At 43.7% G+C, this 14,783-nt stretch overlaps 3 protein-coding genes across 5 annotated transcripts; 1 reads left to right on the top strand and 2 right to left on the bottom strand.

Annotated features, from left to right (window-relative positions):
• Window positions 1–155: 155 nt before the first annotated feature.
• Window positions 156–3,295, bottom strand: LOC4335766 (neutral/alkaline invertase 3, chloroplastic-like). The gene is made up of 6 exons (XM_015780380.2): window positions 2,540–3,295; window positions 1,907–2,072; window positions 1,619–1,830; window positions 877–1,370; window positions 744–792; window positions 156–602 (listed from the first exon to the last, which is right to left on the bottom strand). Exons 1-6 carry the CDS (start codon window positions 3,011–3,013, stop codon window positions 273–275), a joined length of 1,725 nt encoding a protein of 574 aa, XP_015635866.1. The 5' UTR covers window positions 3,014–3,295; the 3' UTR covers window positions 156–272.
• Window positions 3,296–3,603: 308 nt separating this feature from the next.
• On the bottom strand, window positions 3,604–9,192 carry LOC4335765 (histone deacetylase 9). The gene is made up of 14 exons (XM_066309644.1): window positions 8,959–9,192; window positions 8,118–8,230; window positions 7,907–8,024; window positions 7,141–7,215; window positions 6,856–7,075; window positions 6,600–6,663; window positions 5,785–5,877; window positions 5,598–5,706; window positions 5,263–5,312; window positions 5,099–5,189; window positions 4,794–4,864; window positions 4,447–4,545; window positions 4,217–4,283; window positions 3,604–4,017 (listed from the first exon to the last, which is right to left on the bottom strand). Exons 1-14 carry the CDS (start codon window positions 8,993–8,995, stop codon window positions 3,932–3,934), a joined length of 1,293 nt encoding a protein of 430 aa, XP_066165741.1. The 5' UTR covers window positions 8,996–9,192; the 3' UTR covers window positions 3,604–3,931.
• On the top strand, window positions 9,158–14,060 carry LOC4335764 (tyrosine-protein phosphatase RLPH2). Of its 3 annotated transcripts, none has more exons than XM_015780384.3 (5): window positions 9,158–9,915; window positions 10,609–10,676; window positions 10,761–10,940; window positions 13,545–13,763; window positions 14,004–14,060. In XM_015780384.3, the coding sequence occupies exons 1-4, from the start codon at window positions 9,243–9,245 to the stop codon at window positions 13,740–13,742; spliced, it is 1,119 nt and encodes a 372-aa protein (XP_015635870.1). In that variant the 5' UTR covers window positions 9,158–9,242; the 3' UTR covers window positions 13,743–13,763; window positions 14,004–14,060. The 3 variants fall into 3 exon arrangements, with proteins under 3 accessions (XP_015635870.1, XP_015635869.1, XP_015635868.1); XM_015780383.3 differs by having other exon boundaries at window positions 13,999–14,060; XM_015780382.3 differs by having other exon boundaries at window positions 9,228–9,915; window positions 13,545–14,060.
• Window positions 14,061–14,783: the final 723 nt, after the last annotated feature.

Genomic DNA, 14,783 nt, shown 5'->3' with positions numbered 1-14,783 from the left:
TATTATGATGAATTCATTACTGCAGTAAATCACCATGTTGATGTGATCATCAAGAAGCCTCCAGAAATAGGTTGAGTACTTCAGTTAGTACTACTTACCACACGACCCAGAGCTAGCTAGATCAGTGAGACAGTGACTAAACTGGGGCCATGAAATGACAAAAATGTGAGATTAGGTTTCCATCTTCAAAAATGTACTTATGTACAACAAGAACTCATCATTCCTATAACATATTCTACACATATGACGATAGGCCGAAACTATTTCTGGACTTACACAATATAAGTCTTCTTGAGTCCTTTCCTGCCACGCCGCCTCTTCAGATTGGATGCATCAGTCATGCGATTCATAGCGTTGAGAATTTCCTCATCCTCGTTGTTCCACAGTATTCTCGATTTATCAGGGTTTTCTAACAGCTGCTTGGCCACGAGAAAACCGGCAATGGTCCATGTCTGAAAAAGCCGAGACTGCTTCCCGATGAATCGTGCACGTTTGGTATCGTAGTATTCAGGCCATTTATCATTGGCAATACGTCGCTCAGCAACCTCCACAGCTTTTGCTGCAATCTCTGACCGGTCCACCTTGATACATGCTACTGTGAGCTGCAAATGAGGGGTTGATTGGAAACTTTAAACAGGAGGAAAAAACTGGTTCCAATATTCAAACAAAACATGGACAAGGTTTCATTTTTCATGGCACTAAACTGGACAAATGAACACTTATCAGCAATGAAACACAAGTACCTGCCACAATAGTGTTGGCCAGGAACCTCCATTATGGTAAGACCAAGCCCTGCATTGAAAGAGAAAAAAAACAAATAAGATGAAATCCAAACAGTCTAAATTACACGGGTTACATGATAATCATAGGGCTCACGTATTTTTAGGGTCGCTCCCTGTAATGAATTTCCACTCCTGATCCTCAAGAGCAGGATAGCATATCTTCATTGGCATATCCGCCACTAAATCAGACCATTTGGCTTCAACCAGATCCAAAATAGCATCAGACTGGTGGGATGTTGCCAAACTACTTACTATTGACCACAAGTTCCCAAGAGAAAAGAACCGAAAATCCATATGAGCTGGCTGCAGGTTTCCAATGAAGTAACCCCCTTTAGGAGGGATCCATTCAACCAGCCAGGGAGGAATCTGATCTGGATATATGTTAAACTTGTTGACAGCGTCATAAGAATACTCCTCTGTTTTGTATCGATATATCTCATTTAGCTTTCTCTTGTCAAGCCAATAATACTCTCTGATATGAAAAGAGAGTGCAATAAGCCTGCTATTTAGGGCACGAATCAAGTCAGCTGATCCATCTTCTGGGGTAAGCATCTCACGTGCACACAAGAGAGCTGAATAGAAAAGTGCCTACAAAAGAAAGGAAATATGAACATCATGTATAAATTAGTAGCAAACGTATAATGCCCCATTTCCCGAATGACATTTGCACACTGTAGTCCTATATGTGCTGTTATAGAGCAGAACTGTAATTGTTGCAAGTCCAGCATGTAATAAATACCATAATTCAAAATGCATTTACTGCCTAACTCCGATCATATAAGTTTGCTTTGCTATATGAACTTATGATATTTCACTCTGTTAAATTTTCATGCTACCTGAATTTCCAATGGGTGTCCATGGATTCCCATTCGACGATCTATCATGCATGAGCCATCAGTAACAAGCAAGGTGGGAAACATGTCGAAGCCATCAGCTAAGCAGAGCTTCAAGATCATCTTTATTCCAGTCTGGACATCAATTCTCTCCTGAACCGACAGATCGCCTGAACATTTTCCGTATGCTCTCAGCAATATGATCCACCATAAACCTGAAAACCATTGTTAAAGTGCCACATCTTTATGCTGTGCGCAAAATAGGAGATAAGGAACGTCATCTATACCCACCAGAATCAACTGGTGCCACACGTCCTATTGCAGCCTCCCCGAAATCAGGATCCAGGACTTCCTCAGTTACATCATCGTCCCCGTCAAGTGGAACAACACGCACCTTGAAACTTGCTGGCATCAACCCTTGACCTGGACTGTGGCAGTCCATCGTTTTCTCCCAGCTCTGCAGATGTTAACAATCAGATTTAAGAGAAGAAGATCTCCAGATTTAAATATTGGAAACACATGACTTATTTAAGCAAGAAGGTGCTTAGAAACACAATTCTTGACACTACTGTTAAGTGGGTGGTGACTTCAGCAAATGAAAGCATGTCTATAGCAATCTATGCAACTCGATGTATAAAATTGTTGCGATTCTTTTGGTAGGCGGTTCCTCGTTGGCTAGTCCTTCTGCAGTCACTATGCTGGCCATAATTGCAAGTATAATTACATTTGCTTCTTTACTTCTCACTTGTCAATTTCAAATCATCCCTCTTCACTACTACTAGTACTACTAGTATGCAGTACAATTATTAGGAGCATCACCATCAATTGCATAAGCATTAGTGATTAGTCCTTCTCTTTCGACAGTTTGGGACCCAACCAAAAATCTAAGAGCGAGTGTTGAGACACGAAAGGGCGGGTGATCACCTGGAGCTGGAGGGTGTGCAGGATGAAGTTGCGGACGATCTCGTAGTCCCCCTTGAGCAGGAAGGCGATGCCCGAGGGCACGAAGTCCCGGATGAACACCTGGTCGTAGTTGAGCGGGCTGGCGTCGTTGGGGTCGCACGCGGCGATCGTGCCCACGGGGCTGCCGCAGTAGCGCACCACCGACTCCCGGAGCAGCCCCCACGCCTCGTCCTCCACGTCATGAGGCCCGCGCCTCTGCCTCCTCTGCGGCGCCTTCGCCGGCGCCTCCGCGGGAGCGGGAGCTGGAGCCGGAGCGGCGCCGTTGACGCTCCTCCCGCCCGCCGCCTCGCCGCCTGGCCTCTTCACGGCGTGGTCGTGGCGCGGCCCCGGCAGCGAGCTGGGACACGGGGGCCTCCCCTTCCTCCTCCCCCACCGCCTCGACGCGGGGCACCACGCGAGGCGCAGTGGCGGCGCGACCACCCGCGCGATCTCCATGGGGAGCGGCTGGCTGGCTGGCTGGCTAGAGCTTGGCTTCTCGGGGAGGTGATCAGGTGAGGTGTCCGGTGTTCTAGGCTGACACGGCGGCCGTCAACCTCGCGTCGTGGTTTGTTCGTTCGCTTGCTCCGGTGTTGGGATGGCAGTGGCGCGCGCGCGGGCGCGGGCGGACGACGACGAGGGAGGGGGTGGGGGATGGGAGGGGAGGGGAGAGAGCGAGGGGATCGGAGGTGGAGCCGAGAAAAGCTACACATGTCCACGCCGCGCGCGCGATGCTTCCCCCTGCCTCCACGCCACGCCACGCCACGCAACGCAACGACGCCCGCTTTGGTTGGCAGCGACTCCGACTCCCCGTGACCGTCGAACGCTCGAAGCGCACGTAGCGTGAGTGAACGTGACAGGTGGGCCAGCCGTTACTGCCCGGGAACGCCTCTGCGTTCAGCTCAGGTTGGCCCAAAACCTACCGATCAGGCCCAATTTGATAGCGAGAACGATCTGGCTCAAGTTGACAGAGCAGTGCGAAACACTCTTAGGAAAACGTGTGCACCAGCTGACTCCCTCTATCTTAAAGAAAAAGCTAACACAAAGTATATCCAAATTATAGAAGTTTATTTCTTTTTAAGGACGTTGAGAGTAGGTCCAACCTGATAACCACATACGCCGGGTTTAAACAAAAAAAGATAGGAAAAATGTGTGCAGCCAAAAACTATGAATCATTACCACCGACTAAGAATTTGCAATCTCTGCATGCAACTAGCATATGTAACTGATTAAAAAGTAGGAACGTACACGCACTATATGCAGGCAAAGGTGTTAGATCCTAACAAGTCAATTGACAGTATTTCCCACCTAACGCTGTTAAACCGCGCAACAGCACCAGACTTTCTCTATCCAGTTTCATCATACAAAGAACCTTTTTCAACGGGCCCCGTCCTCATGATCATTGTCGTTGTCACCTTCATAGTACTCGTCATCGCGATGAATCTGCTTGTCTTGGGTATGCTCTGCGCAACATTTTACACAGTTAATGTATAAGGACGATATAAAGTTCAAAGGTCTGAAAACAACACGAAGAAAGGACTAGCATAATGTGGAACACACAACATATACTAAAAAAAACAACTGTCTGCCGTTCGTTTTCTTGGAACAGCAGACACCCAGACATATTAGCATCCTAATGCATCCCAGGAGTATTTCACTTACGATCTACACGTTCATCAGGATCCAGCTCATCTTCATCAATATCTGGGATATAAAAATCTGGTGGAACCTGCAAAAATGTTAATATTGTTCTTGTTCAGAAATATGTTGAACGAAGAAAAAGATAGGCAACAAAAGGAAAGGAATATTATAGTGTCCTGCTTGTATCCCTTTTTTTTACATAGCAAATTCCAGTTGGGAGGTTTCCTCGTGTAAGTGAATCAAAAACTAACCTCTTGCATCTGAACACCAGGCGCATGTTGTATGGCCCGCAAACTCTCCATGACTTGCACTTTGATTGAACTTAGATATGACTTGCTATTCAAGTTGTCCTGCTCCGGTTAAAACACAACATGTGATATGGCATTTGCACATTCTCAAGAAAGGAACGCAAGTTCTAAACTTCTAGCAAACACAAACCAATTGAATAGCCGAAATACCAAATGGACTACAGAGCTCAAATGCTTAGACCATACTCAGTAATAAAAGGACAGTTACTTGATGCACCTAATAGCAATCAAATATCAATGCACCAAACAACCGTAGGACAAACAAAGGCCAATGAGAAAAGGTTCCATACCATGTTCACATTCGATACTTTCAATGTATAATCTGGAGCAAAGTATTTGATGTATTCATTGTCTGGAATTTCTGCAAAGGAAAGTCATGCAAAACTCATATCACAGACTGCTGTTTTAGAAATTATTAAGGAACTCTACTAGTCAATCCCGTTCTTGATAGATCTGTTTGCAACTTGATATGCCAGCAAATGTGAGGAAAAGAATACATGAACTGTTGCATGCATTTGAGGGATTACTAGTAGTGTCCTCTAAAACAACAGGCCAAAAGGACCGAGAAGTACAGAATTGCAAAAGAAAAGAATACCATTTGGGAGCTCCGTATCTAGAAGAACACCAGTTTCAACAGCCCAACAGCGTGCTACATTCTCTTTTGTGTATCCACCACCCCCAGTCACCTGCATGATGGGAAATACATTGATATCCAAGGAGGAACAAGAGAAATCACACGCAGTAACGGTTTCTCCTTACCAGTAGAGGGATATTGAATTTCTTGACAAACTTCACACATTCAGCATGGCCTGTTTGCAAGTACACATGCAAGTATTAAAAGATCATTCACTAAGTATAGCTCAAAGAAACAAAATTTAAATTTCAAAATAAGTCAGAACTATTAGTGCAATAACAATCTCAAAACTATGGTAAGAAATAATTGAGACTTGAGAGAAGGTTTCACATTATCTCGAAGATACCGCCTGAACCCTAATAGCTCATCCAAGAATATGCAGCACAGTTCACTAACTTTACATCTAGAGCACAGTTCTGCTGAATCAACAAGTACACATCAGATTTAAGAAGTACAGAACCTTCAATGGACAGATTGAAGCACCCCAGACGGTCCCGTGCCAAGGAATCAGCCCCGCATTGAAGAACAATAGCACCTGGCAGATATGTCTCAACAACTTTGGCAATAACCTACATAATAGACATGCATAACTTGATAAGACTAAACAATGACATGAAAGATGAGAAAGTAATGTAAAGTGGGCTTACTGTTTTAAAAAGGCGAGTAAAGCCGGAGTCATCTATCCCATCTTTAAGTGGAATGTTAATGGCATAATATTTTCCTTCTCTTTCTCCTATATCCTTCAAATGAGAGTCAGGTAAATCAATATGAAGCAGCACAATCATTTAAAACGAAGCTATATAAAGTATCATCGTTACTGAGAAGAACATGGCATGTTTTATGTTCATTTTCAACCTTGCCCTTTTTGTAGCACACTTGCTCTACCTTCCAGTTATTTGGGATATTTTTATTTAATAAAGTTGCCTAGTAGTACAGTGGATACATAACAAATTAACATACTACAAGATTCAAATGACGGGCGTATATGTGCACATGTTTTTTTTTTGTCAGCCCAGATGACAATTAAGCATGCGTATACGAATTATGATGCATTCTAGTATGACGTTTTTCAAATACATAACCACCTGAATTCCCAATTACAATGGTTGATATTTAAATAGAATAACATGCCAAGAATCTCCAGTAAAAAAAACCAAAGTTCAACTCTATGATGTTACATATTTACAGCCTCTTGGCGGGTAGAACTAAAAAGAAACAAGATTAACTGCTCATAAACAATTACCTACAGGTGCTATCAATTTTGTGCATTACAAAATCAACTGGGGACCATCTTTGGTTAATCTGTCTCTTCTTTTTTCACACAAATGAGAGTACGCATGTCACACACACTTCATGCGAAAAGGGTAAGGATAAAACAGAATGCAGAGAAGGGCCAATCACCAACCACATCATACCAAAAAGTACATAAAAAATATTCAGGAGCTTGTTAGTGGAACATTACCTTAATATCACCTGTGCCAGGGAAGAAAAAATCACCATACTTGTGGAAACTTACAGTCATTACCCTGCAAAATCAAAATAAGTATACAATATTAGTATACCCTGCAAAATCAAAAGCCCGAGACTGGAATTAGTATAAATATTATGGTACCACCAAAATTCACAAAATGCACAGAGATGGAAATTGGATTGGAAAAATATTGGCAGCAATAAATGATTAACTACATATCCATGACTTTATTGGAAACAGCATGAACCTGTCAGTGAAATAAAAGGCTTCTTCAACTCCATCCCCGTGATGAACATCGATATCAATATAGAGAACCCTGGCATGGTACTTGAGAAGCTCCAGAATTCCCAAAACCAGATCATTAATGTAGCAGAACCCTGATGCCTCGCACTTCTTTGCATGATGCAATCCACCAGCCCAATTGATAGCAATATCACATGTTTTATGATTCAATCTGCGAGCCGCATCTAAAATAGCAAAGAAGAACTTAAGAGTTCACTTTAGAAAGAAGCATTCAGAATTTTCATATTACCTAGAGTTCCTCCAGCATATATTTGGCAAAACTCAAACAGATTATCAAAGACTGGGCAGTCTTCTCCAAGATTGTCTGGGAACAAATATGAAGGAACCAGATAAATGAAGTTAGAAAGCTCCAAAAGGCATGAGGATTATGTTGGAAACCAACTTCAATTGGGGAAAAGCTCTAAGAGTGGGTAAGTTGGATCTTTTGTCCAGATTACTCTGCTACTTAGGTTAGGTGTTCAGTTATTTTGCCCTGAAACTGTAAAATAAGCACATGTGTCCTAGAAGAGTGCAACTAATACTATATAAATACTGTAAAGATATCCAAAACTATTTAGTGCACCAAATCATGTAAACCTTGACCACAAGGGATGCGCTTCAATGGGCAAGGATATACATCCTATGAAGAATGACTTGCTAAGCTGTACTAAACACCAACGCTATCTAGGCAGCGTTAGATGGGAAGTTGCTTGAGCTTGAAAGGGGACCAAACATGCCCTCATTTTCCTTGAATTGTCAAATAGGCATATCGTGAATATACACCTGACAGCATTCATGTAAGTGAAGCTAATTAGCCTTAAGTTGTGTATGAGATTCCTTATAGTTTAACTGTACATGAAGATCTAAGCTACTTATTAGATCCAGGTAAGGAACTTAATAAATAAATTTATAATAATTTAAACATGAGTAGCAAGATATGTGACAACCATTTTATTGTAAAATTAACAAATCCCAGAGTACTAGTTCATAGAGGAGAAAAGTTTCATAATTCATACATCTACGTAATTCATTTTCATACAGGTGTTGGGTGTCAGGAGTTATCCGATGCAAGAATTCCACATAATCAGCAGAATGGAACTGTGCGAGCTCTGTTGGATATGCTTTGTGGGGCCTCTGCATAAATCGTTGTGTGAAAAGTAAGAGGTGAAAGGAACTTTAGGCAGTTAACAAGTGCAAACGAAGGGAATAAATAAAGTTCATACTGACATATATCTCCATCTTCTTGTGAAGATCATATGAAAGCACAAGATGATGTGTCATACAAAGTCGATGTGGTTTCATCGGGTGATTTGGCCCAAAGTAGACATTGCCCACATCGCCTGAATTGTTCATTGACACAGTAAAAAGGTAAACGATCAAAACAAAATGAGTAATAAAAATTACACATTTTGAACAATGAAAACTTCCTTTCACATCTGCAAAATGAGTGGCTCTCTATAAACAGAGATGTAAAGGACCATGGGTGAATGAGGGCACAAGTCATGAAACCACCTAGTACAAAATATGTGAGAGAACTTATCATGGAAATTTATGTGTGATCTAAGAAATAACCACATATGGCTGGCGTTGGTGACCTTTTAGAAAATGGCTGGCGCTAAAGAATATAGGAACTTGTTAACCAAATCTAGCCTGACTGCGCCCTCTTAAACAGATAAAGGGATCAACGATTCTAATTCAAATCTTGATTCAAGGGTTGCTTCCCCACCTTATGTTACTGACTGATAATGAATCATGCGTCATGCACCTAGGGCTAGGGCAACTGAAATACCACAAATCCTAGTTGAACAAGTCCTGGGAAGTTCATAGTTCTGGAATTTCTCATAAGCCGTCCAACCGTAACATCCACTCCAACCTCCACAATCATATAACACCACTAGAAATCAGCTTAGGTACTAATTGCATGCCCCTTCTTCGACGAAATTAAGCCACACAACATCGAGACGGCGTAGGATTTCGCTCTATCATCTAGAGCTAGAGCTAGGGTTGCTCCAGTGATTAGGGAGAATGGAGAGGAGATGAGGGGGGCTTAGCGAATGCGCGGTCGTACCATCGTAGAAGTAGGCTATCCTGTCTTTCTCCAGCATCGCTTCGCTCTCGAGCGGCCGCTCGCCCCCCAACCACTACAAGCGGCGGCGGCGGCGGCGCGGAAGGGTGAGAGGGGAGCCGGGGAAGCGGAGTCGCGTCGAGAAATAGATTCCGATTAGACCGAGCGCGGCGGCGGCGGCGGCCGTGCCTCGGGGGAGAGACCAACCCGAGTGGAACGCCGCTGTAGAAAGGCACCGGCCGCACTGGAGAGGATTGGAGGAGCCGAAGAGGGGAGTTGGCATCAGGATGGACGGTCAGGATCGTGTTGTCACCATCATCGGACGGTGCGTTTGTTTCCCTGGGCTACTTGGAAATTGGAATTCTACTTTTCCTCTCTTTCTGTGGTGTGTTATCAGCAACCTGTGGGAAACAGGAAACGACGCCGGCGGCGAGATGTCTCCTCCGCCACCGCCGCCGCCTCCCCGCGTGGTGATCTGCGTGGGAGACGTCCACGGCTACATCTCCAAGCTGGAGAGCCTGTGGGCGAACCTCCAGTCCGCGCTCCCGCCCGACGCCTTCGCCACCGCGCTCGTCGTCTTCCTCGGCGACTACTGCGACCGCGGGCCCAGCACCCGCGAGGTCATCGACTTCCTCCTCGCGCTCCCGTCCCGCCACCCCGCGCAGCGCCACGCCTTCCTCTGCGGCAACCACGACCTCGCCTTCGCCGCCTTCGTCGGGGCGCTGCCGCCGCCGCCCGACGGCACCCCGTTCTCGTCCACCTGGGGGGAGTACATCCAGAACGAGGAGAACGAGGGGTGGTACCGTGGCCCCGGCCACGAGGGGATGCATTGCCAGGGGAGGAGATGGGGCGGGATCATGAAGGAGAAGAGGAATCCCAAGAGGGGGTCATCGTACATGGGCTCCATCTACGACGCGCGCCCTACCTTCGAGTCCTACGGCGTTGCTCATGGATCCCCAGGTCAGTGTTCAGGAGTACCGCACAAGATTTATTCATCTGTATTCATGCTTTGCAATGGAACATAACGGACCATAGGTGACTGGCACTAAGCCACTAGTAACTCTCTAGATTGTTATCGTTTGGCTTCAAACTTGAAAATTCTGATTGCTTTCCCAAAATGTTAAAATGCTATACAATGCGTAAACCTTAAAAGAAGTTCTGAAATCCAAATGCCAGGAAATATGAAATCAATGCACAATTGTCTATTTCTCTAGTTACAATCTTAGGAATTAGTACTTTAGTACTGTTTACAAAGCACAAAAGTATAAGACCATGATAACATTTATAGACAGGTGAATTTTGTATACACTAACAGAATTAGCGCCAAACTTATTTTATAGTACTTCGATGACCTGTAGTCTCAACATAACAAAATTTAGCAAGCTAGCGAGCAGTTCACCAACAGTGAAGGTAACTTTTCAAGGTAGTGTCATTTAGCCCACCTAATGAAAGCAAACAACGAATTGATGCCTCTCGTGCAGGGTTTGTAAGCATGGTTTCATAGTACAACTCCCGCTGCAACTATACAAAGCTACTTCTAATTTGCTACTATTGTTTTTACCAGTAAATACAGCTTTTGAGAGAGGGAGGGAGGGATCCCTGATTCCCTTCAATAGAAACCACCAATGCTTACAAAGTTTTATTGTCATTCAGATCTTGTGAAGGCTGTACCTGAGGAGCACAAAAAATTTCTGCGCGAATTGGTTTGGATCCATGAGGAGGTATGCTATCCTTTTATGGTGCAAAGTATAATGAGAGGTGCAAAGGGAGTTTGTTTCTTAGATATTTGCATGGTTGTATGGCAGGAAAATGTACCCATTGATACTAACGAAGGACAGATTATTTGTAAGCTTATTGCGGTTCATGCTGGCCTGGAGAGGTCGATTGATTTGAATGAACAGTTTAGAATTTTGAGAACTAAAGATACAAAGATATCAAAGGTTGCAATGCTAAGCGGGAGGCAGGACGTTTGGAACATACCAAAGGTGAGCAAATATTTCATCCCATTGCAGATTGCACACTCTTGGTACCACAACATAAAAGTTATGCTTCTATTAGGTTTTCGCATTGCCTAACTTGATGTTTCTGCAAACTCAATCCCCTCTCACATACCTCAAAGATGTATCATTCAATGCACCAAAGTGCCATTGTTCTCTACTATAGCGAAGAGATCAACATATCCTGCAGAACACTTTGGTCTTTAGTATCTATTTTAGATGCTATTCTAGTCTCACAAATGCATCTATAAACACTTTGATAATTGAGCAGTATTCAAGGTGCTTTCTATATACAATAAATAGATCTTTACATCATTGTTTGTTGGGTCAATATTGTGTCATGCTAGTAGGATTTTGGCTGTAAATGACCCAACTTAGGGTTGGAGTTTAATTCTAGCAACGGTCTGTTCCCAGTTCCCACTATTCTAAACTGAGAAAATCAATATCCGTATTTTTTCCTCTGTGGTCTTATGCCATGTCAAGACATTTTAGTCCCCTCTAAGAAATAAAGTTTTTAACAAGTTCGTTTACTGAAGGATTACGTACCCTGAAAGGTGAGATAAAATAAAATGGTAAATCCTTTACTGAGTGTGATAATCTTTAGTTATTATGAACCAAGTAGAGGCACTGGACCATATTTGTGCTATCTCATCTTAACATAAAGTGTTTAAACCAGTTAATTTGTTTTGACTTTTGACATAGCCTTGGTGAATTTATAGAAAAATAACCTAATATGCAGTCAGATTTATTAAAGTTGCTCTCACGTTTTAAATGACATTCTGTTAAAAATTACAGGCAGTGGGCTATTGAGTATTCCTAGTAAACAGTTATCAGTGTGCGTTTCGCTGGTTTCATTGTATTTTGTCATACCATTTTGAAATTCCATAGGCATAAGGAAAAATCTATTGTTGGTTCTTGAACTCTGTTGTGAGTCCAATTTTCACCAAACTTCAAAAACCTGCTGTTTTGCATCCCCAACTTCCAAACCCAAAGAAATAACTTCCTGAACCATTTTTCAAGTTGGTTTTGCTGACATGGACTCCCACTAGCCAAATTTCGGGGTAGATGCCACTTAGATGGGTCCATGTTAGCCAAACCTGCACGTTTGCGAAAAAGATCACCATTTTGGCCAACATTTCACAGAATAGGTTCTAGGGTATTGGAGTTGGATGTTCAGTGTGAAAAATATGTGGCTGTTGAGTTTTAGGTTGAGAACTGGAATTCGAGCAATGTTCGAGGGCCAAAATGGGCTTGTTCTTATGTCCTAACCCCCCTATAGAAACCTCATTAGTTTATCTTGATATTGATATTTTTTATGGTTTAGCTTATTTACAAATTGCAACTGAGGCGACTATTGTACAGGAACAGGAGGAAAGTAGGAAACGCCACTAAAATCAAGGTCTAGGTAAAAACAAAAAGACAGTGGATTCGTTGACAACAGCTCCTGAGAGTTAGCAGTTATCCATGCTAGTTGTGAGTTGTGGCGTTACCTTGTCATACAGGGGTGGATCTAGGGCCCAACCACCCTGGGCGCCCAGGCTCCTCGGCCTGCAACAGTGGAACGGCTTCTCTGCTGTGCTGCGTAGCAGGCAAATCAGCACTTTATTTGGGCAGCTAGGAGCACTAGCAAGCGTCTTTCACAGGCTGGGATCGCCAAGCACATGAAGGCATGCTACGAGGCTGGCTGCCCGCCTCCATGACTCTAGGTTGTTCGGTGCGTGGCCATGTGCGGCACATCACACATATGGTGGCACTGGTCGCGCACTAGTACACCACTTAGCTTGACTGCTTGAGCACGCTTGGTGTTGTAGTCTTTTAGAAAGGCAACAGCAATTGGCCAATCATCAGGAGCATAGGAAGTACCAAGAGTTGTTTTGTTGATTAGTGTTTATAGTTTCGTATAATCTATATTTGAGTTTAGTCAACTAGACTTTCATTGGATTAGGATCCTCTGTGCTTATCTATTGCTAGCTCTTGCTCAAATTGCAGAATGATGTGGTGCTTAGTTGATACAAGCAACAATGCTGAAACTCTTAGTGGTGAACCTTACATGTGTGAAAGATCTTTGCGCATTATAAGTCATTGGTAGACTTTCCCAGGATCAGGAAAATTCCTGGCTCCGCCCCTATTGCCATAGGAATATAGGATCATAGCCAAAATTTTTAATGTGATGATTTAGGCCTGACCATATACTAAACATCTTATTTGATTGACAGTTTTTTATAGATGGTTTGATGAGCCCTGTGGCAATGTGGCCAGAAGTGGGTCTACTATAGCTGCATCCTTTGTCTTTTTTACCTGTTGTGTTCTTATCGTGTTCTCACTGAAACAAGCAAGCACATGGTGTGTGTGCATGATGGCAGTGCATGTGATGGACTGCCAACAGCTAATTCATGGCATACATAACATAAGCAATTGCTACATGATTTTGTTTCATAACGGATACATGCCTGACTTTTACATAGGTGGGTCACATAATCTTTTTTTCAAAAGGCGGCCACATAATCTTTTGAAACTCTGGTAGTGCTACTACTATTATTTTGCCTATCAAAACGAACACATGAAATGTTGATGTACAATCTTCTTCTTCAGGATCTGGCTGGCAAGCAGACCATCGTTGTAAGTGGACACCATGGGAAGCTCCACATTGATGGCCTCCGATTCGTCATCGATGAAGGTGGCGGATATGCAGACAGACCTATAGCTGCTATTGTGTTTCCTTCGAAGGAATTGATCAGGAGCACAGAAGGAACTTCATCCCAGAATCGATCCAGATATCATCAGGAGTAGTGCCCTGATACAGCCCTGCAGGTAATTCCTTACTGAGGCCCTCACGTCAGCTACTGGATGACTGATAAGTGCTCTATACAACATCTGAAGGAATTTGAATTCTGAAACACACCTAGCGTGCTTAGATCAAAACAAGAAATCTCACATGTAAATTACTGCCGTTTCCTTTCTATGGCTGTACCACTATATACCTTGAGACCGCAAGTCCGCAACTACGAAGATAACTCATTTTCCCCTTCCTTGTTGCCATGAACAGAACAGATTATATGATTCTCCTGCCTTTTCTGTTGAGAGGAAAATGACCTGGCCTTTTGGACATCAGCATTTCTTTTTCTTGTAAGTTGTAATCTGGATTCCCGGTGTCCCTTTCCTGATGCCGACACACAGATTTGGAACGGCGCGCGTGCACGGCCCAGACTCGTTCGCTCTCTCGGGCCGTGGATTCTAGCGGCAAAGAGAGGAAGGGTCCCAAAGGCCAAAATATCGGACGCCACGGGGATAGCCGAATTCGCGGGCGGGAGAGCGCGCGCCTCCTGGCGCGGTAGGCCCGTCGTCGTACGCGGCCGCGCCTTTTTGGTGTGCCCTCGCGACGTTGATCCGGCGATCTGGCCTGTGGCTAGAGAAAGCGACCGGACAAGTCCAAGGGCAGGGACCACGGACGGCAACGAGGCTGCCAATGTTTCATTCAGAGTTTCAGACGGCTGCTCTTCTTCCTCAACTAGTTCACCGATAGACATTGTTGTTTAAATAAATAATAATAATTTCTCCCGTATCTAGGATCATCGAGAGGGGTTAAATTATGCTGTTGTTGCACGTTTCCAGGTGTTGGGCTAATTACTAACTACGTAGTAATCACTAATTAATTGAAGATGCCTGCGTGATGACACTGGCTAGTGAGATCTGGGTGCTCCTGTTTGTTTCTCAGTCGATGCTCCGAAGTCAGAACACTCGCTCAAACAAGGTGAGCGAATCTTGAAAAAGTAACAACAAAAGATTGAAGTATGGTGATGCTGCAAAAAACTACGCTGTTAAGTGTTAACC

The sequence above is a fragment of the Oryza sativa genome, chromosome 4 (assembly GCF_034140825.1).
Source record: "Oryza sativa Japonica Group chromosome 4, ASM3414082v1".
In the NCBI taxonomy this organism is placed as follows: domain Eukaryota; kingdom Viridiplantae; phylum Streptophyta; class Magnoliopsida; order Poales; family Poaceae; genus Oryza; species Oryza sativa.
This window is presented reverse-complemented; position numbering and strand designations above follow the sequence as displayed.

Excerpts from the sequence above, each read along its gene's own strand:
- LOC4335766 (XM_015780380.2), bottom strand. The coding sequence starts at position 3,013 with ATGGAGATCGCGCGGGTGGTCGCGCCGCCACTGCGCCTCGCGTGGTGC. Across the intron at positions 1,371-1,618 it reads GACACCCATTGGAAATTCAG|GCACTTTTCTATTCAGCTCT; the intron begins GTAGCATGAAAA and ends TTTCTTTTGTAG. Across the intron at positions 793-876 it reads GGGAGCGACCCTAAAAATAC|GGCTTGGTCTTACCATAATG; the intron begins GTGAGCCCTATG and ends CTTTCAATGCAG.
- LOC4335765 (XM_066309644.1), bottom strand. The coding sequence starts at position 8,995 with ATGCTGGAGAAAGACAGGATAGCCTACTTCTACGATG. Across the intron at positions 8,231-8,958 it reads GATAGCCTACTTCTACGATG|GCGATGTGGGCAATGTCTAC; the intron begins GTACGACCGCGC and ends TGAACAATTCAG. Across the intron at positions 7,216-7,906 it reads TGAAAATGAATTACGTAGAT|ACAATCTTGGAGAAGACTGC; the intron begins GTATGAATTATG and ends ATTTGTTCCCAG.
- LOC4335764 (XM_015780384.3), top strand. The coding sequence starts at position 9,243 with ATGGACGGTCAGGATCGTGTTGTCACCATCATCGGACGGTGCGTTTGT. Across the intron at positions 9,916-10,608 it reads CGTTGCTCATGGATCCCCAG|ATCTTGTGAAGGCTGTACCT; the intron begins GTCAGTGTTCAG and ends ATTGTCATTCAG. Across the intron at positions 10,677-10,760 it reads TGGTTTGGATCCATGAGGAG|GAAAATGTACCCATTGATAC; the intron begins GTATGCTATCCT and ends GTTGTATGGCAG.